This window comes from Sebastes umbrosus, chromosome 9 (assembly GCF_015220745.1).
Source record: "Sebastes umbrosus isolate fSebUmb1 chromosome 9, fSebUmb1.pri, whole genome shotgun sequence".
NCBI classification, from domain to species: domain Eukaryota; kingdom Metazoa; phylum Chordata; class Actinopteri; order Perciformes; family Sebastidae; genus Sebastes; species Sebastes umbrosus.
In genome coordinates this window covers 20,430,554-20,452,200 of record NC_051277.1, presented here as the reverse complement: position 1 = coordinate 20,452,200, position 21,647 = coordinate 20,430,554, and the positions used below count along the sequence as shown (strand labels likewise).

The window sequence follows — 21,647 nt, the reverse complement described above, 5'->3', positions numbered from 1 at the left end:
CGTCTTTGTTTAATTTGGCAGAGTGGCACAGATCTGCTTCTGCGTTTCCTGGAAGCTCTTCTGCGCATGCGTCTTCAGCGCATCCTGTTTTATTAATTTATTTTTCCAGGCGAAAATGGCTGCCTCTCTCATCTAAACCTCTGCTTAAAGGATTAAATGAGCATGTAATAGATGCAATAAGCAACAGGAATCGCAGCTCCGCTTCAAGAGGACCCTCCTGGACGCCAGGTTGTAGTTAGTGCAGCTTCTTCACAAAGATGTTGTGGCTGCCAGAGGACGAAAATGTATGCGAACCGAAATTAACCCTTTCCATCTAACATCCACAAACAAATGAGGTACGTACTATTCATTTGACTTTCCTAAAAATAGTATAGCTGGGGTAACATTTCTGTTTGTGCATGTTGTCTCTTTTTTTTTTTTTTTTGTCAAACTAGTTGTCCCCTCTTTGTCTTCACATCACTTATGTTTTGTGTTGCAACGCTAAAAAGGCCTGTTGGCTCCACCAAAAGTAAGCTACAAAAAAATGCTTCTTTGGTTTTGTTTGTCTACACGTGTGCATGTGTATTATTTCTACCTAATGTTTTTATTTCTCTGCACTCTCCAACAGAAAATGATGCATCAAGTGACCAGCAGCAACAGTGACTATTGTCTGAGTGGACTGGCAGAGGACTGTCACCCAGCCAGCCACTTTGATTTATGTAGCACACAATCCAACAAATTCTACCCCTCTCCAACAACCCCTGGTTTGCAGCTGTCTCTTGCCGGCCTTGCCCCTTTGCCACAGGGCATGCACAAAGCCATGATATGTCAAATGCAAGACACCCAGAGCGACTTCCAGGCTCAGACGGTGAGAATCAGGGGCGGTGATGCTGCAGGGCCCGATGGCTCCAAGAAGAAGAAGGGTTTAGTGAAGTCGGGGCGGAGAGGGAGGCCATCAGGGACCACGAAGTCAGCTGGTTACCGTACAAGTACTGGGCGTCCACTTGGGACGACTAGAGCAGCTGGGTTCAAAACCAGCCCAGGGAGGCCCCTTGGTACCACCAAAGCAGCAGGATACAAGGTCAGCCCCGGCAGGCCCCCCGGCAGCATCAAGAGCCTGGCTCGGCTCAAGAAGCTGGAGTTTGGTTGTGACAGCGCCAAGAAATTTGACTTTAGCAACTGCAGTGTTCCCAAGAAACTGGACTTCACCAGCTGTGATCTTCCCACTTTTCCATACGCCATGATGGAGAAAAGACCCCTCTGTGAGCCCAGTGGCAAAGTGGATGAACCCAGCGAATGCAGTGCTTGAAAAACATTTGAGTGCATGAGCAAGAAGAAGTTTAGGAAAAAACATGTCCCTCAAATGTTGGAGGAAAGAACTTTTTTGCCATTTAGAAATGGCTCTGAGTGTTTGTACAGTGTTTGACATTGTCTTCATCTTCATCATAATAAATGACTGAATTAGAAGTATGTTATTCCAGTTTGGCAGAGATGCATGCGTATGAATTAATCACACCAATCAGTATAGGCAAAAAATGTATTTATCAGTTTGTGGTTCAAACCTCACTAGAGAGTGAATTTTTTTTTTCCCTCAAGCATTTTGTTCCTCTGAGTTGTGACTTCTTTCTCTGCTTTTAACATTTCTATGGCTGGTTTCTTGTGACATTTTCTACATTTATAAAAAATTGTACTAACAGCTGATCAAATCGGCTTTTTTCCTGAGCATAAATATGTGGATGTGTAGCTGTCCTTTCTGTGTTCAATATGTGTTTTAATTTGTGATATTATCCTGCATCGTACCTATAATGGGGAACACTGCAATATATTTTTTGAATTAGCTTGAACTGGTAAAACTCAATGCATAATATTCTTTTGAGCACAGTATTTGTTATTTCTGCACTTTGTGAATATAATTTCGATCATGTAATGTAGCAGCCTGTTTCCGTCCCTAAACTCACTATAAGCACTTCCAGATTTACATGTATGTTGTTATGCTGTTTATTAGGAGGGTGGGGGGGACAAACTTAATAAAACAGAAAAAAATGCTTTGTGGTATATATATGTAATAATAAATGCTTATGTACTGTATGTGAAACAAAATAAAATACATTTCTTTTCCACACAACTATTTCCTGTTAAAATGGAAAGCATGCAATTCTCCTTGTAGACACCAGAGGGCCTGTGTCCCCAGACAATAATAATAATAATAATAATAATACCTTTATTTACCCTCTGTTAAAATTAAATGACGGCCTACTGACAGTCATGGTTTTAATTTCTAGACGTGTTATTACACAGTGTGATAGCAGAAGTGGTTAAACACACTATATAATGGGTGGTGTTTTAATGCAAACGCCAGATCTATTAGGGTGGGTGAATAAGTTAGTGCTTCTACTGGATCATTCAACACAAAAAGGGTTATAGGGAAATAAAACCACCTAAAAGATGTGAGTAAACAACGCAGATAGGTGTAGTATATTTAAAAACCTGCACACACACAGAGAGGTAAGTTCCTGTCAAGTCGTCCTGTAAACTGACTGGTCTTTGTTTGATCTTCAAGGACTGAGCAGAGCCTATTGTGCTCTGCGCGTTCATGGATGTGAATCAAATTTGATCCACAGTGTCGAAGCCTTTATTATTAGGGTTGCGTGAGGTCGAGCTGGAAGGCGATCAAGTTTTTAATCGGAACAAAAAACCCGCGTTTCATGCAGGCATTACAGCCACACTGACTCCTTCTTTATGTCCTTTTTCCTGAGCGCCTAGCGGCCTTGTTTCCTCATGTCATAAGAGCACCTCGGCGCAAAAACAGGCAACATGGCGCACTGAGTGTTGGTTTGACCGGAGAGAGGCCGTGTGGTGGAGGAGGCTGCTTGTGCGCGTTGCTATCATTTTATTATAGTCTCAATCTCCTCCTGCATGCACCACACTCACACACATTAACACACATACACAGGCCATATCATACAAGCAGAGTTATAAGCCCCCAAAAAAAACACAATGGCACAATAAAAAATTGGGTCACATTTCTCTCTCTATAAAAAAAAAAAAAAAAAAAAAAAAAAAAAGCATCCATTTGTGATTTACTGTGTCATATAGTGTGTTTAACACATATATAGACTTGTTATACAAGAAACTTCACCTGCATGTGCGCGCGCGTTTGTGTCCGTGCGCGCGTGCGTGTGCTAGGAAAAGGGTTGAGTGTCACGGCCCCTGTGTGTGCAGACGGGGGGTTGGGTAGCAGTGCTGGATTGGTTGCTTGCTGCTTCACCAACACACAGTCAGTCTGGGCTTGTTTTAACATAACCGGGGGCACTTCGACAGCAGCAGGCAAAACAAAAAAATCATGTAGTAAATAAGCTTGCTGTGGCCCACTGAACTGCGCCGCTGCATTTTTGGAGATTTCCTTGTTTATTCTCTCTATCTGGGGTTGACAGTGTTTCTAGAGAGAGAGAGTGGGCTGATGAGGCGATGAAGTGCAGAGAATGAGAGCTGTGCCTCCTTGGCCTACTGGCTAAGAGCTGCTGCAGCTGGGATTGTGCAGATCCGCTTTCACAAAACCCGAGAAAAAAACACATTATCCAACATCCGCTGCTGGTTTCACGGTGTCCGACCTACCCAATGGTGAGTTTTTACACGTTTTTTCCCTCTCCACGTGTTGATAGTTGTTGTGAACTTAGTGCCGATTTTGTGTGTGAGTTATAATAGTAGCTTCCTATATATGTCGCTGTGTGTGTGTAGCTCGTTTGTGTGACTGTGTTCCTGTGATGGCTCAGTGTCACCACCTCTCCACTACAGCGGCTCTCTGCGCTCCTCCATTCACTGTACTCTAGTCTGCGATCGCCATGACCACACACAGCCAGCAGACAAAGCGGTAGGCTGCTTATTTGATCATAGTTTGTGAATGAAATACATGAAAGGAAGCGGCGGAGGGTTTTGTCTTTGCAGTCCTACCGGCCTCTAGTATGGAGGCCATGCAATGTCGGCTTATTAGTGTGTGTGTGTGTGTGTGTGTGTGTGTGTGCGCGCACAGTAACAGTTCTTTGCTCTTCTTTATTGGTTTACTTTCACATGATTGTGGCTGTATTTCCGCAGTGTTATTATGTGTATGTCAGCATGCTTTTGTTGTATTTACATTATACAAATCTCCCCACAGATTAGAGTTAGAGAGAAACTTAAATGGCACATTTCCCCTCTTCTAACCTGCCTCTTTTTTTTTTTTTTTTTGACAGGATATAGCCATGACAACATGAATCAATCATACAGACCGGCTGGTAGGGTAGGCTCAGCGTTTGGCACGGTCCAGCCAGAGCTGAGATCCCGCAATGGTCTTGTGGGCACTTCCTATGGAAACCAATGTGGCATTGTGAGACGTGGGTCAGACCAACCGTCAGCCGTGCAGCTGCCATCCTCCAGCCTCAAACAGCCAGCTACGCTGGGGTACAATCAGCCGGAACGATCTCACTGCTACAGCCCGCTGAAGAGGCTGCAGGACCTCAACACTGTGGTCAACAGGCCTGACCTAGACAGGGACCTCCATCCTAGGAGCCACTTGCACTGTGCAAGCCCAATCAGCGACGATGACGATGATGAGTTCGAGGCACCGTCAGTCCAGCTACCTCCTTCTCCAGGCATTGATGACACGGAGCCCTTTGAGACTCTGCAGGACGTGAACAGAAATGGCTTCTCCCCTCACAGCCCTGACAGCATGGAGCGCTGTTCTCCCATCCCCAATGGCTACTTGCATTTTGAGTCCACGCTGTTTGACAGCAGTGACGTCAAGGAGGAGAACGAGGACAGCGGTAGTGAGGACATGGTGTCTTTTCACCGCTCCCCAAAGTTGAGTCGGGACCGAACCGTGACTGACAGTAAGAACACAAGCAGCTCAGGGCTGGAAAAACAAACATACAAACCTACTGTCTATAACCTGATGTCCAAAACTATTTCTGAACTCAACCCTACACTAAGCCCCAGCGCACTGCCAGAAATCACTATGAGAGATGGATGGAGCTTGGGTGAGGAATCAGACAGTGATGGCGAACTTACCTCTCCTGTTGACCCTGGACTTATTTCACCAGCTGGCACCAACTCTAATGTGAGTCTGATAACACCTGGAATACTTTATCTCTACCTCTGTGCAACCAAGGCTATATGATGTTGTCAAAGTGTATCTTTGTAATGTATTTCCACAGAGAAAGCCCATGCATTGAAGTGATAATTACATATAATTTATTATACTTGGACCACCAGCCCGCTATTAGCTGTAGATCAGTAAGAATGCCGTCCTAAGTGTAATTTTATTGATCTTTCAGAAATGAATTGTACCATGTGTAGGGAGTTAAATATGAACACACAAGAACAGTGAACAGTTGAAAAGCAGTGCTAACACAATAGACTTTGAATACTAGTTCCTAAATATGTAAATATTATATTGGGATGCAAAGGTAAGTAATGCGTACAATGATCTTATCTCTTAATCTGTTATTACTCAAATATGTCTGAAATTTGAATTTTGATTTGCCACTAATGATATGATATACAATACCACCGTTGTGTGTATTAGATATTAAAGTATTTTCATTGTCCCGATTAGTCCAACAGCCCAAAGAAAAAGCCTCCTCCTGCAGTGAAATACGTGGAAGGGGACGTGGTGTGGGCTAAATTCAACAGACGGCCCTGGTGGCCCTGCCACATCACCTGTGACAAGGGGATCTACACTAAGATGAAAGGTGAGTTTTCATTCATAAAGAGTACGGAAGGAGAGGAATTTTGATTTGAATATTGATTTTATAATCAAATTTTCAAATTGTTTCCTTCAACTCGACTTAACCTGAAAGGTTAACACCAACCAAAGGACTTATGCTGTGTGTGTGCGCAAGGTAGTTAATAATTATTTTTATTTTGCTTCAGTTCCCAGTCCCCGTCCTTGTCGGATGTATTTCCTGGAGACGATCGGGGAGATTTTAGAACGTGCCTGGGTCCCTGGGAATGCTGTTCTTACTTTTGGAGGAGGCCATCAGTTTGCAGACCTACCTGTGCTTAGACGGAGAGGGAAGCAGAAGGAGAAAGACTACAAGTATACGGTAAGTTAATGAAATAACTTGAAAATGATTATATGATGTTTTTATGAACATTATTTTGAATGTTATTTCTGTTCTTGGCAGATACCCAAAAGTTTACTGACTGCATGGAAAGTCAGTGTGGCAGAAGCTGAGGGTATGCTGCCAAATCGACAAAGGAATACTGAAAGCGTGCTTTCAATATCTGTCAATGGAGAGGAGCGTGTGCCCAGCCCACTCCCTACTGAAAAGCCAGCGGAGGCCCCCTCTGTCTCTGTGGATCCTGGTCGACCCCCATCACCCAACACGGCCCCCAACGGAAATGAGCACGATCTCATCAAAAACTCTCCTGTAGTTCAACCCAATAAGAGCAAAGCTTCTAAGCGGAAAAAGAAATGTTTGTCAGACATATTTGGCCATATAGTTGGTGGATTGAAGGAATCATCTAACATCACAAACATGGCGGATCCGTTTCGTACCACAACTCGTGCACTGAAAGATGAGCCAAAGGACTCACCTTATGCAGACCTGGATTCAGTTCCAATGCTGCATCGTCCTAAACGCACAGCAGTGTCTCCAATAAAAGACATAGACAGATCTGTCAGAAAAGAACAGGGTTCAACAAAAGCTAAAAAGAAGTTTACTAAAAAGGTGAACCATTCTACGGATCCCTGTGATTCCTCTAGTGTTTTAACAAAAACATTGGCATCTAAAGACACAAATTCTGAACAGAGTTTGGGCAGCTGTTATGAACTGTCGTACAGTTCAACTGAAAAGCACTCTATGAATCTTCCTGCCAGCAGTCGTCTGATGACGAGGGCTCTGAAAGCCGAGGAAGAGACAGATCTCAAAGATGCACTGGCCACAAGCCAAATCTCAACAGATGCCCAGGCTGACGATTGTCTTGACAATACACCTACTGATGCATCCATCAAAACTGAAAGGTCTCCCAACTGGGAATTGCCCAGCAATGCATCGTCATTTGCAAATCACAGCTCTCCAAAAAGGCGTGCAAGGAAGCCTGATAAGAAACGCATTCGTAATGGCTCATTGATAAAGCCTAAGTGTGTGGACTCAAGTGAACCCGCTGTGCAACCAGTTAAGGTCAAGATAGAAAACCCAGATCTATCATCTTCTACTTCCCCGTCCTCATCTCTGTCTCCAATGGATGCTTTCCAGGATGTCAAGGAACTAACGTTTAAGTCTCTTGGGAAGGACGACAGCAGTGACTCTGAGTTGAACTCATTTCGGCCTGATTCTAATTACAAATTCAGTACCTTCCTGATGCTCCTGAAAGACATGCATGACACCAGAGAACAAGAAGGTAAACCCCTGGCTGTCCCGCCATCGCCAGTCCTGATCAAGGAGGAACCCATGTTCATCCCTACATCTACAGGAAGAGGCCCACTAAAGGGTTCTCGTGGTGGTTTCACCCAAAGGATCAAAACAGAGAATGGGAGGTCAGGGAAATCACCCAAAAACACAGCGGTAAAAACCAAGAATAGGACTAAACCTATTATGAAGGCTGACACCTTCCATTGTGAAGACTTTCCTGTTCGACCTCAGATCAGAAACTCAGACAAGCAGCGTAGAAAACAAAGACTACCTGCCAAACTAAATCTCAGCATACCTGGCCTATCTTCAGACTTGGCTGGCTTGGCTTACGGCAGGGAGTTTGTTAGCGGCCACGCTGACTTAGCCAGTCCTGGGTCTTGTCCTCCCGTCGCTGCTGATCCCTCGGCCAGCTACCTCGATAAGAACTCGGGATCCACAGTGGCTCCAAAGAAACGCTGGCAGATGGTTGAGGGTGCTGCTGAGAATAAGAGGGAAGTTATGGCGGAGGTGTCTGCTGAGATGAATGGGTCTTACACCATGAGAGCTTCGCCAGATCTTGATCTGGGAGTTGAGAAGCAGGCAGAGAATGATGCGCACTTCTCAGAGACAAGCAGCCCAACCGGTAAGACACTAAGATGGTAAAATGAGTAAGAACGCGTTGTACCTGTATATTTGTTGTGTTGAGGCACTTTTCTAGAAGACTTCTACTTGATCTACTGTGGCTTGGCTTGGACCTCGTTTGTACGTTTGAATAATGTGTAAATGTATTGTATGTGTGTTTACGCAAGGACATTCAGAGAACAAACGTCTCCGGAAACCAACTAAACGACTCCTGGAGTCAACTGAGGAGTATGAACAAATATTTGCCCCAAAAAAGAAGTCAAAGAAACACACCTCAGAATCTTCCAAAATGGTACGATGTTCCTCTTTCTTTTAATTTCATTACAATATAAATGAAAACACAAAGCAGCAACTGGTTATGCACTAATTACTAATTACTAATAATGAAGTATAGTAATAGGGATGCACCGATACCGGATCGGATATCGTGCCGATACTGACTCAAATAGCTGGATCGGGTATCGATGACAATGAGGCCGATCTATTTAAATCGATTTTAATTTTACATACTTTATACATCATATACTGGAATTGTAATTCCTGTTAATTTTATAGATTTTATTTTATCAAGTTACTGGTGTACAATTTATTATTTTAATAGCAAATATCAATTCAGTAAATTTATATCTATGTATTTATTTGTTACATTCTGTTTTACAAAGTTAAGAAAGCAATGTTTAAGTCAAGGCTGATGTTGCCTTACACATAAAAGAATGATCCCAGTCACTTCCACACAGTGAGGCATATTAAGGCTTATTCATTTACACTGGTATCGGATCGGTACTCGGTATCGACAGATACCCAAAGCCCAGGTATCGCTATCGGTATCAGGACTGAAAAAGTCAGATCAGTGCATCCCTACATAAAACTAATCTTGTACTTTCACAAGACTAAATAAAACCAGTCATGTGTGAAGTAAATTGCTCTGAAATATAGATTTTTAGTACATCACTTATAATAATTACACACCATAAGAATCACACCATTCAAATTATGTGTACAAATATCGTTCCATCATTTATGGCTTTGCTAGTTTTATCAAGATACAGTATCATTGTAGAAACAAATAGCAACTTGATAGTTTTCATCTCTTTCATCTCAGCAGACATCAGGGATGACACTCCATGATATCAGCACCAGCCCGGGAATAATTACCTCATCATCGCCTTCTGTTGAGCCCGCCGAGGCTCCGGCAGAGCTGGAACAGAGTCCATCTCAGGATGAACTTTCACCTGTAGCATCCTCAGTATCTTCAGCCACAACGCAACCCTCCCTTGATGCAGAGACAACAGAAGAAACTGATCTACCTCCTGAATCTGGTAGATAAGTGTCTATTTCACTGAATATATGTTAACCACTGTTATATCAACTATCTCTCTGTATGATGTAAAATACACTGTTGTTGCAGGACAGAATATTTAAAAACTTTTGATTTATGAAACAACTATTTTTGTCCTTTAGACACAGGGTTATTGGCCCAAGAAAGAAAGAGGCCAAGGAAGTTGTCGCACAAGGTGCTGGATTGTACCATAGAAGAAGTGTCCGTTGCTCATACAAAGAAGAAGGTATGTTGGGATTTAGATGGCAGTGGGGGAGCCTTCTTCTAACTATCCCAGTTAGTGTTTTGGACTGAGAAATGTTGAACGAATTTCAATCTGTTTGTTTTCTAGGAGCCAAAGCGACAAGAAAACTTGGTCAAGAAAACTCAGGTACGACGAAAAACACAAAGTCAAAGCAATCACTATCCTCATATACCACCAAATAATGTGATGCTAAAAAATTAGGGCTGTCAAGTCGATTAATATATTTAATCGCGATTAATCGCATGATTGTCCATAGTTAATCGCACATTTTTTATCTGTTCAAAATCTACCTTAAAGTGAGATTTGTCAAGTATTTAATACTCCTATCAACATGGGAGTGGGTAAATATGCTGCTTTATGCAAATGTATGTATATATCTATTATTAATAATCAATTAACGACACAAAACAATGACAAATATTGTCCAGAAACCTTCACAGGTACTGCATTTAGCATAACAAATATGCTCAAATCATAACATGGTAAACTGCAGCCCAACAGGCAACGACAGCTGTCAGTGTGTCAGTGTGCTGACTTGACTATGACTTGCCCCAAACTGCATGTGATTATCATAAAGTGGGCATGTCTGTAAAGGTGAGACTTGTGGGTACCCATAGAACCCATTTTCATTCACATATCTTGAGGTCAGAGGTCAAGGGACCTCTTTTGAAAATGGTCATTCCAGTTTTTTCTTGCCAAATTTAGCGCAAGTTTGGAGCACTATTTTGCCTGCTACTACCTAAAAATCGCAAGTTGCATTAATGCGTTAAATAAATTAGTGCGGTAAAAAGAATTTGCCTTAACGCGTTGCTATTGTGTTAACTTTGACAGCCCTATAAAAAATATATTCAACCATTCTAAACACAATGAAATCTCACATTGGAAAGGTTGGATCTGTGAAGAAAGAGAAGCCAGCACCCAGCACATCCTCTGCCCCTGCTGCTGCCCCCCAGCACTCAGAAAGCGAAGATCTTCCCGTGGTCCTCACTCCGAACAGGCCTTCCAGCCCTCGAGAATCTAAGACCCCAAGGCAGGAGGCCGAGGTTGAGGACTGCAGCACCGAGGGGAAACAAAACGTACACACTGGAACACTAACTCCCAAACCTGAGGTGTGCATGTTGTATTGCTCAGCTAATAAAGACATTGGATTATCCATCAAAGAGGAAAATAATCTGCACCCGTGAGTGTAACAGTATCTCTTTCTTCATCTCTGTAGGTGCTGTCTGTTAGTTTGAATGACTGCCTCTCTTCTCAAGTGGATGTAAAAGGGAAAATAGGAGCTACATCCTTAAAGGAGAATGTCTGTCAGGTGAGATACCAGAAAGTATATACTGTATCTTTTAGCGTTGTATGGCTTGGCTCCTGACACATCATTTATTTTTAACAGTTAGATCATTAACATGTTTCTTATTGTGGATGTTTGTGCAGGTGTGTGAGAGGTCAGGAGACCTGCTGGTGTGTGACGGCCACTGTTACGGAGCCTTTCATCCGCAGTGCATTGGCCTGTCAGCGGCTCCCAAGGGGAAATTCCTCTGTCGTGAATGCAACGCTGGTGTGTACACCTTATGATCATTGATAAAAAAAGATGTGTACTTACACACTTCAAAAATGTTGCTTATTTTTTCTTTCTATTGCTTTCAGGTGTCCACGCATGCTTTGTGTGTAAGAAGTCTGATGATGGAGTAAAGCGCTGCATCATACCGCTGTGTGGGAAGTTCTACCACACCGACTGTATACTGGCGTACTCGGCCACCCAGCCACATAACAAAGGCTTCCGCTGCCCTCTGCACGTGTGTCTGTCCTGCCATATCAGCAACCCTCTCAACGTCTGTAGCTCTAAAGGTAAGCTCCACCTGTGGATTTAAAGGAACAGTGTGTAACATTTAGAGCGGTATCTATGACGATCTATTAGCAGAAATGGAATAATACTCATAACTAGAATGGCACTCGGAGAGCGCAGACCTCCGCCAAGGTGCCTGACTTTCAAAAACAGATCACAGATCACAGATCACAGCTGGCGATACCGTGAGGTGGTCGGCTTATTATTAACACGGTGTGTTTCCGTGTAACGTATCGGCGGATGCCTCTCTCATTCAGCAGCCTTGTTATGTCTGTATAACGTAACACTACGCTGTCTCTCATCCCGTCATCTACCGCTTTTTTCTTTCTCACCGCGGACGGCCAGTAGTGTCAGAATGGACAAACTAAACACTGGCTCTAGAGAGTCTTTCGCGTTTTTACGTTACCCGAAGGCCACTGTAGTTCTTCGACATGCTTGTGAAACTGCGGTAAAGTGAGCCGCAGAGTGCAAAACCGTGGTAACGCCAGCCGTCATCTGACTTCCGTTGCTCCTAAAGTTGTGTTATTACAGTAAGGATGGCCTCTGAGCGAGACGAATGCCATTTACCACGGTTTTGCACTGAGCGGCTCTCGTTACCGCAGTCTTGGAAAGGGAGGAGTGAGTGGAGGGGTACTCAGTTGGTTGCAGTCTGCAACCACACCAATAGATGTAGCTAAATCCTACACACTACCTTTAAACCACATGATATGATAACTATGTCATGTTAGAAATGGTCCACAAAGATTTGAAGCTGTGTGAATTTCACAGCATCATATATATCCTGATTTTTGTTTTGAGCGAAGATCTGGGGACAAACCGGTGAAGCCGCTGTCATGTTAAATATAATATTGAAAATTGTGCTTTATGCTCCTGAATCATCTTGGCACAGATTATTATAGTACCATTAGCACCATCTGTAGTGATGACTGTCCTGCAAAATGGATCCATATTGTTGTTGTTTTTACCAAACTCTGAACCTGCTGTCACTACTTCACAGTTTTTGGTGCCAATTAGCTTCATCTCTTTGTTTTTATCTGACATTCCTGGAGCCCATCAAATGACTTTTGTTGCCTGAGTTTCATTTTCTGATATCAGCACACAATCTTGAGTTCCATGTCACCTGTTAGTTTGGATAAGTATTGAGCATCTCTTCTAAGCTCATTGTTAAAGGGCTTTCAGCTTTGTATATAAGGATTTGTTTTGGTGATTAAACTGATTTTACTGTCTGGAGCAGTGAGCTGTGGAGAGCTGAGCTGTACCTAATTATAGTGGTTGTAAGTGATAACTCTTTGGCATCTTTTCTCATGTGCCATTAGAAACAGTGCCAGTAGCCTGAGATGCTTTGCTCACACAACATCCTTGAAACAGCACCTGATGCTACAATACAAACAGTTTGTGTCGTCTAGGATTTTGGCTCTTATAAAACACAGGATTTTGGCTCAGTAAACTTGTAACCGTGGCTCAAGTAGACTGAGAGCACTGTGTGTTGTCGGGTTATTGTTGCAAAACTTCAGTTAAATGCCCAGATATGCATGGATAAAGCTACCTTTGCTCCTCTGTATTTTTATCGTAGGTCGGTTGGCCCGATGTGTACGCTGCCCTGTGGCCTATCACGCCAACGACAACTGTATGGCCGCAGGCAGCCTGGTGCTGGCAAACAACAGCTTCCTCTGTCCAAACCACTTCACTCCCCGCAAGGGCTGCAAAAACCACGAACACATCAACGTTAGCTGGTGCTTCGTGTGCTCTGAGGGTAAGTCTGGTCTTGTTTCTTTGCAATTTGAACCTGTCATCAAAACAGCTTTACTACTGTGATTATGAATGAATAATAATATGCGTTCAGATGTGAAACTATCTCATCTTCTTTTTCCCAAATTGTCTCCATGTTTCAAATGTTAATAAAAAACACAAGTTGCTGCTTTAGAAAATGCTCTGTTCTTTATTCTTCGGGAGAGCGTAATGTGTTGTAAATACATTTTTATGCCCTATCTTGTTTTCTGATTAAGTGCTCCCTCTTGGCAAAGTGCTGCTTTCAAAGGAATATGTCTTTGCATTACCACATGTTTTGAGTTTAGATGAGTTTAGAACACAGATTAATGAAAATTGGCACAGTCACAGTTGAGTTAATTTGATTTCACTGCCATATCTCCTCGTGTGATAATAGATCAATTGTCTGGTATTTATTTACTGGTTACGCCTCAGGGATGTGTACAATTGCTTGATTTTCCCTGTTTGTTTCATATTGCTGTAAATCGAAAACCTGATGGCTGTTTGTCATAATTTCGAACATTTTATTGACCAATAAATCAAAAATGATGGCCATTAAACTCCCTGATAATGAAAAATAACCTAATCAGTGTGTTTTGCTGTCATTCTGTAGGGGGCAGTCTGCTGTGCTGTGAGGCCTGTCCTGCTGCTTTCCATCGGGAATGTTTGAATATGGAGATGCCTCAGGGCAACTGGTTTTGCAATGACTGCAAAGCTGGAAAGAGGCCTCGTATTAAGGACATATTGTGGGTTAAATGGGGGCGTTACAGGTAAGGTCGCAACATTGCCTTCCCCATACACACACAGTGGCTCTAAGCAACTGCTAAATGTACCCGTGTTTGTTTTCAGGTGGTGGCCTGCAGAAGTCTGCCTGGCCAAAGATGTCCCAAATAACATCTTGAGGATGAAACATGAGGTGGGAGAGTTTCCAGTGCAGTTCTTTGGCTCCAGAGATTTTGTGTGGACGTATCAAGCCAGAGTCTTCCCCTACATGGATGGTGACACTCAAAACATCGAGAAAATGGGAAAGGGTGCAGATGCGGTGTACAAAACGGGTATGTACTTCTGTCTATTATTGTATTTCATATTGTATCTATGTTCCCTGCTTTTGATATTAAGAAATACATTTTGATATTTAGGTTGTGTTTTAATTAGGGCTGTCGGTCGATTAAAATATTTAATCGCGATTAATCGCAAATTAATTTCCCATTTTGTATCTGTTTAAAATGTACCTTGAAGGGATATTTGTCAAGTATTTAATACTCTTCTCAACATGGGAGTGGGCAAATATACTTGCTTTATGCAAACATATCTATATATTTATTATTGGAAATCAATTAACAACACAAAAAGACAAATATTGTACAGAAACCCTCACAGGTACTGCATTTAGCATAAAAATATGCCCAAATCATAACATGGCAAACTGCAGCACAACAGGCAACAACAGCTGTCAGTGTGTCAGTGTGCTGACTTGACTATGACTTGCCCCAAACTGCATGTGATTATCATAAAGTGGGCATGTCTGTAAAGGGGAGACTTGTGGGTACCCATAGAACCCATTTTCATTCACATATCTTGAGGTCAGAGGTCAAGGGACCCCTTTGAAAATGTCCATTGCAATTTTTCCTCGCCAAAATTTAGCGCAAGTTTGGAGCGCTATTTAGCCTGCTTCTACCTAAAAAATGCAAGTTGCATTAATGCGTTAAAGAAATTAGTGGCATTAAAATAAATTTGCTTTAACATATTACTGTTGCGTTAACTTTGACAGCCTGAGTTTTAATTGTTAGAGTAAAGCTCATGTTTTGTCTTTATAGCCCTGACTGATGCAGCAGAGCGGTTCAAAGAGCTCCAGACAGAAAAGGAGATGAAGCAGCTTCAGGAGGACAGAAAGAATGACAAGAAACCTCCTCCATACAGGCACATTAAGGTACTGAGTGTCACCACATAGCCATTTGTGCTCTTCTACCCCGACTAAAAAGCAGTTCACTGAGATGTACGGTAAAAAAAAATGACACCCCTGTGTCTGTCCCTTAGGTAAACCGGCCAATTGGGAAGGTGCAGATCATTACTGCCGACCTATCGGAGATCCCACGCTGCAACTGCAAGGCGTCTGACGAGAACCCGTGCGGCATCGACTCTGAGTGCATTAATCGCATGCTGATGTATGAGTGCCACCCTCAGGTGTGTGCTGCAGGGGAGCGATGTCAGAACCAGGCTTTCACAAAGCGCGAGTACACACCTGTGGAGATTTTCAGGACACTGGGCTGCGGCTGGGGTTTAGTTGGGGTGTCGGACATCAAGAAGGTAAGTTAAACCAAATCAGATAATGACAAATGTGTGTGACTGTGATGCTTCATTTTACCTCCCTCCGTTATTAATACTCTTTCTCGTTCTTTTTCCGTTGCTTCTCAGGGAGCCTTTGTGAGTGAATATGTGGGAGAGGTGATCGATGAGGAAGAATGCCGAGCCAGGATCAAACACGCCCAGGAGACGGACATCTGTAACTTCTACATGCTTACACTGGACAAGGTGACCATAAACACAACGCTCTGTATATGATACATCTTAGCAACACACTTGATTCATAATGTAGAACAGACGCTTGGTGCAAACTAGTTTGTATTTTGTTACTCTAGGACCGGATCATTGATGCTGGACCCAAAGGGAACCAGGCTCGCTTCATGAACCACTGTTGCCAGCCAAACTGTGAGACTCAGAAGTGGACTGTGAATGGGGACACCAGGGTCGGGCTGTTTGCTCTACAAGACATCCCAAAAGGTTTGAGCCTTCAGGCGACAGCCTACTTCTCATTTTGGTGTTTTGCAGATTATTTCATTAATTTACAATCCACACATCTGAGCGCAGCGTGGATCTAATACAACATGTACTCTAGGCATGGAGCTGAATTTCAACTACAACCTGGAGTGTCTTGGCAATGGGAAAACCGCTTGTAAATGTGGAGCACCCAACTGCAGTGGTTTCCTGGGGGTCCGGCCAAAGGTAAAAGCTTTAGAAAACACTTTCACCATTCTAACCTGCCTAAGTTTATAACTTTAAAGAAGAGCCTTCTTGTAACCTCTCTGTTCCTTGTTCAGAACCAGCCGTCAGCTGAGAAACTGAAGGAAGGTAAGAGGAGGCTCCCAATGAAGAAGAAGACCAAGCAAGAAGTGACCAAGGAGAGGGAAGACGAGTGCTTCAGCTGTGGTGACGGGGGCCAGATAGTGTCCTGTAAGAAGCCTGGTTGCCCGAAGGTCTATCACGCCGACTGTCTCAACCTGGCCAAGAGGCCTGCAGGCAAGTAGAGGTGGAGGGCTCTTACGGTTTTTATAAAGATGACTTTGAACCCATATTATACTACTAAAGGAACACTATGGGCACTTTCATAAGCCAACATTTAGTCTGTTTTAATCTATCTCTGGTGCGGTTCATTCGGGCAGTTGTGAATGCAGTAATCGTACTCTGGTGCCGACCACAACAGTCGGTCTGAGATCGATTGCGAGAGGCTGTCTTGGACTGTTTCCGCGCAGGCTGCCTGTGTTGGCATTTGTTGAGATGGACGCAGGAGATGACAGGTTAACATGGGTGGAAGAGGACTGATCTGGACTTCTGCAGAAGTCAGATGTTTGCTTGACATCTGGGCCGAAAAGAACATAAAGAATTTGCTCAATAAAGTCCACAAAAATAGTAATGTTTATAAAGTCGTTAAAGATAAACTGGAGAAGGGATTTGTGCGCAGAGTAGATCAGTGAGACATAGTGAAAAAACGTCGACAGCAATACATCCAAGTCCTCGATTCTCTGCATAGAAGTGGCAGCTCTCGAGACGAAACGGATACATTTGTTCCTTTTGTACACGCCCCTCAGCAAATCATTTGGTTTTTTTTTGGTCAACTTTAATTTGTGCACTGTGAAACCGAGCCAGACTAAACAGAAAACGAACCAAAAGTATAATTTTCCCTCTGATTCGGAATAGCCAAACGGACTATGGCTTGTGAAAGCACCCTATATATATAGTCTAAATTCTTGAGTAGCCAGACTCAGATTAGATCTGGTGGAATGTAAAATTTAAAAAAAGATCTTTTAGTTTGTTTATAAACAAACATAATAAAGGAATTATTTAAGGTATTAATATTTGGTGTAATGTTGTATAAAATTGTCAGATTTTGGTAATGGTAGTATGGACTAATCTGAATGGCAGTGTTTGGCTGAAAGTGGACTAAACAGCAACATTTTAGCGACTATGTTTTAGGCTAAATGATGACAGATAGACAAGATTTATCTTTGATAACGTGCTGATTCTCGAGACATACATTTGGGATTTTCATGGCCTGATTGTCCCAGTGTTTTAAGGAGGTTTTGACCATACCTCTATGAGCTTTATAAGACGGAGCTGTCGTTATGCAAAACTAAATGATTTTTTTTACATTTTGATCAAATGATTAAATCATACTATCGGCACCTTCAGCCTAAAAAAGAGCTATATTTTCTTGACTTAGTAATGCTTAGTAATGACCGTGATCTTGTCTCCAGGGCGATGGGAGTGTCCGTGGCACCAGTGTGATGTCTGTGGTAAAGAGGCAGCTTCGTTCTGTGAGATGTGTCCCAGCTCTTACTGTAAGGAGCATCGTGAAGGCATGCTCTTCATCTCCAAGCTGGACGGTAAGTTGTCCTGCAGTGAACACGACCCCTGTGGACCCGACCCGCTGGAGCCCGGGGAGATCCGGGAGTATGTGCCCAACGTGACCTCCGTGAGGCCCGGGGCCATGGCTGTGCCCGTTACTCTCTCGCTGGGCCCAGACTCCAGAGGAGCCAGCTCTGATCCCATCACTTCCCCCGCTGACCAGGATGCGTCGGACGAGCAGGGGCCTCCTCCTCGTCTCTATATCAACACAAAGACCGCTACCTCGAGCTTCATCCCCTCCAGCAGGTCTCACCGTACAGACAGGACTGAAGGGCAAGGGTTTTCCACTCCCACCTCCTCCAAGGACGAGAGGGAGGACGGTGAGGTGGAGGACGGGGAGGTGTGTGGGTTAGAGATGGAGGACGTGGAAGACGACGACGACGACGACGACGACGACGATGACGAAGCAGACGAGGAAGAGGACGACATGGAGGAGATGGAGATAGTGGAAGACGAGGAGGATGAGCCGCTGTACGGAGGTGATCTGCCGGATGAAGGCGATGACGAAGAGGAGGACGAAGGAGGGGATGTGTATGACACCTGGGGTGATTATGTGGATGAAGAAGATGATGGAGAGGTGGAGGGGGAGGACTTGGAGGAGTGGGGGAGAGTGGAGGATGATGACAAGTGACTCAGAAACACCCATTCCTTCGTAGCTACTCAGCAAAAACTCTCAATAGACATTCAAAGGACAAAAGAAGTTAGTAAAAGACTGAGAGAGTTTGATATTTTGGTACCTCCTTGAACGCGACACTGCGTTGCCTTCTCGTCCCCAGACTGCTGGACTCACGGTGGGGATGTGTACTGGTGCTAAGGCTCGAGGACTGACTCAGTCCATCTCTTTATACTTTTTGTCAATATGTTTATTTGTGTCTGGTGCTGTTATGTTCTTCTGTTCGTTCTCTCAACATTGTTTACATTTTTTGGCCTTTTTTTAATGTTTGGAATATAAGAAAAAGGTGAGAAGTCTCACCTGACCAAACTGTCATCATAAGGGCATCTTATGTTGTTACTGTCTTAACCTCGTCTTTCTAAATTACAAGAGTGATCAAAATAGTGTTCTCACTGGTCCGTGTTACAGTTAGGCACAGCAGTACCTGGTGCTTCTGAGGAATGCAAAAATAAACCCACTGGAGTCTTCAAGGCTTTAGATGATTCTTCTCACTACAAAAGCAGCCTGTTCTTTTTGTGACTTTCTATTAACAGGTGGGTCAGAGCTCAGGATCGGAGGCACAGAGAGACATTCTACGATCTCTAAATTCAGCACAGATATAACTAACAACTTGTTTTGCATCCGTCACTTCTGTCCCATTCACTAAGTTAGAAAATAAAATCAAAGTACTTATTCACTTGGTATCCAGTATTTCGTTCCCTTACTGTCACATCTGGCATAACAAAGCTTGTCTAAAAGAGTCAAGTCAAGTGTGCATAGCATGCAGTGTCAGCAGTTAGGAGATAGGAAGTAAAAAAAAAACAGTTTTTACTTCTAAATGGAGTTTTATTTTGCTCATTGTGCTTCCTGTAACCTGTTTGGTTATTTTTCTACTTGAGGTTTCCACTACAAATTGTGTCAGAAGACTTTAATTTTCCCTTTTAGGTATGGCTAACTAATAAGTGTGATTTTAAGTGTCAAACTATAATCTCTTGTTTAGTTGATCACACACACACCATGGTTTATCATCATAAACCTTGCAACTCATATACAATCCAAGAGAGATTTACCATGTCTGTTCATGACAGAAATAACTATAACAATAAGCCATTAATGATAAACAGCAGTGCTTTATGTTGACAGTATTTTTTTTTTTATTTATCAGTCATGGTCAAAACACGCTCTACGGGAACCACAGGGCATCATTGAGCTGCCTGGCCCGTATTAACCATTTCCTCCTCACACTTTATGTACAAAGTGTTTTTCAATGCTAGAATACTACTTGGCCCCAGATTTACTGTGACAGAATTTAATTAGACAATTTAAGTTGTAACACACAAGCAGAAAATGAAAATAAAAAGGCACATATATAGGGGTGGAAGGAAATGAGAATGCAGATATATTGGCCAAACAATCATTAAAACGACACTTAATTGACAAACAAATACCGTTAAGTAAAGCAGAGGTCAAAACTATCATTAAGGACTACATGCACAAAACCTGGCAAGATGCTGGGACTTAAGTGACACAGGGAGACATCTGTACAGTATTCAGAAACATGTAGGAGCTGGTAGGATACGGAGCGGGAGCCCAAGGGAAGAGATGGTCATTACCCGTCTGAAAATAGGACATACAGGATTAAACCAAACACTCCATAGAATAGGCAAGCACCCAACTGGACTATGCACGCACTGTAATAACCGGAAACTGTCAAGCATGTTCTTATAGTGTGCAACAAATATGATGGAGAAAGAAGGGAATTGCTATCAGGAGTAGATGATGGAAATATTACAATGGGGAATCTGCTAGGAAAGACATCTAAGAAAGTACACAATCTTCTAATTAAAGGGACTATTTGTAACTTTCAGAAATGCTTGTTAACAGCGAAACCTGGGGCCGTGAAGTCAACGAAAGTCAGCGTCGGGCTCGCGCTTGCTCGCTCTAAATAGACATGAACAAGCATCGCTCAAAACAGTGAGGCGTCACACGGCAGCTAAAACCACAATATCACTCTATATTTCACCTGCTTGGCAGTAATGTTAGCTGACCAGACGAAGGTCTCTCCATGAATCAATGCTGATCCTAGTGTTGGCTTTTCCTGCTTCGAGGCTGAAGCAGGAAGAGAAACGTTATCGTCTCCCGAATGCGCCCGCAGGGAGACACCGGCACCCGGTCGGAGACGATAACGTTACTCGCTGCAGAGCTCTGTCACTTCACAAGACACGGAAAACCTCTGTTGGTCTGGAGGAGCTGCAGCATTTATTTCTGCACAAATGTCCACTGTACATTCACTAGATATTCTCAGAGCTGAACTAACTCTTCTGCAGTGTGGAGTGAGCGCTCGTTCACGTCTAGAGGTGGAGCGAGACAGCGAGAACGCGCGCTGTGTGAGTGAAGGCGAGAGGGCAGAGGAGCAGTGACTCCAGCCACACACAAGCATGCATGGGATCCCGACCCGGTACATTTATACGCTTGAAAAGTTAAAAACAGTCTCTTTAAAGGGACTATTTGTAACTTCTTAAGCGTATAAATGTAGCGGGTCGCCACACATGCGCGCTCACATATGCGCGTTCGCGTGTGGTCGCTGCCTCTCCTCCTCTGCCTGCCTGCCTTCGCTCAGAGAGCGCGCGCGTTCTCAGCTCGCTCCACCTCTAGACGTGAACGCGCGCTCACTCCTCACTGCAGAAGAGTTAGTTTAGCTCTGAGAATATCTAGTGAATGCACAGGGGACGTTTGTGCAGAAAGAAAAAAGCCGCAGCTCCTCCAGACCAACAGAGGTTTCCCGTGTCTTGTGAAGTGACGGAGCTCCTCAGCTAGTAACGTTATCGTCTCGTTACCGACCGGGTGCCGGTGTCTCCTCTGCTCTCTCCGGCTGCGGGCGGAGAGAGCAGGGAGACATGCTGCAGAGCCCCGCTGCATCAGCCTGCGCTGAGGCAGTAAAAGCCAACACTAAGATCAGATCTAAATCATGTTCATGGAGAGACCTTCGTCTGGTCAGCTAACATTACTGCCAAGCAGCTGAAATATAGAGTGATATTGTGCTTTTAGCTGACGTGTGTCACCTCACTGTTTTGAGCGATGCTCGTTCAGGTATATTTAGAGCGAGCAAGCGCGAGCTCGACGCTGACTTT

The 21,647-nt window shown here is 43.5% G+C and overlaps 2 protein-coding genes across 8 annotated transcripts; both read left to right on the top strand.

Moving 5' to 3' along the window:
* Positions 1-86: 86 nt before the first annotated feature.
* On the top strand, positions 87-2,099 carry si:ch1073-44g3.1 (UPF0461 protein C5orf24 homolog). The gene is made up of 2 exons (XM_037780317.1): positions 87-335; positions 608-2,099. Exon 2 carries the CDS (start codon positions 611-613, stop codon positions 1,286-1,288), a length of 678 nt encoding a protein of 225 aa, XP_037636245.1. The 5' UTR covers positions 87-335; positions 608-610; the 3' UTR covers positions 1,289-2,099.
* Positions 2,100-2,362: 263 nt separating this feature from the next.
* nsd1a (nuclear receptor binding SET domain protein 1a) lies at positions 2,363-19,213 on the top strand. Of its 7 annotated transcripts, none has more exons than XM_037780546.1 (24): positions 2,363-2,484; positions 3,414-3,600; positions 4,209-5,071; positions 5,570-5,705; positions 5,887-6,059; positions 6,141-7,992; positions 8,159-8,283; positions 9,094-9,310; positions 9,453-9,556; positions 9,662-9,700; positions 10,462-10,683; positions 10,791-10,883; positions 11,003-11,126; positions 11,216-11,416; positions 12,988-13,167; positions 13,795-13,951; positions 14,031-14,236; positions 14,999-15,111; positions 15,219-15,488; positions 15,597-15,713; positions 15,821-15,962; positions 16,078-16,184; positions 16,280-16,478; positions 17,714-19,213. In XM_037780546.1, exons 3-24 carry the CDS (start codon positions 4,226-4,228, stop codon positions 18,493-18,495), a joined length of 6,405 nt encoding a protein of 2,134 aa, XP_037636474.1. In that variant the 5' UTR covers positions 2,363-2,484; positions 3,414-3,600; positions 4,209-4,225; the 3' UTR covers positions 18,496-19,213. The 7 variants fall into 7 exon arrangements, with proteins under 7 accessions (XP_037636474.1, XP_037636476.1, XP_037636478.1 ...); XM_037780544.1 differs by lacking the exon at positions 2,363-2,484 and adding an exon at positions 3,775-3,850 and having other exon boundaries at positions 2,521-3,600; XM_037780545.1 differs by lacking the exon at positions 2,363-2,484 and adding an exon at positions 3,753-3,850 and having other exon boundaries at positions 2,521-3,600.
* The last annotated feature ends 2,434 nt before the right edge of the window (positions 19,214-21,647 follow it).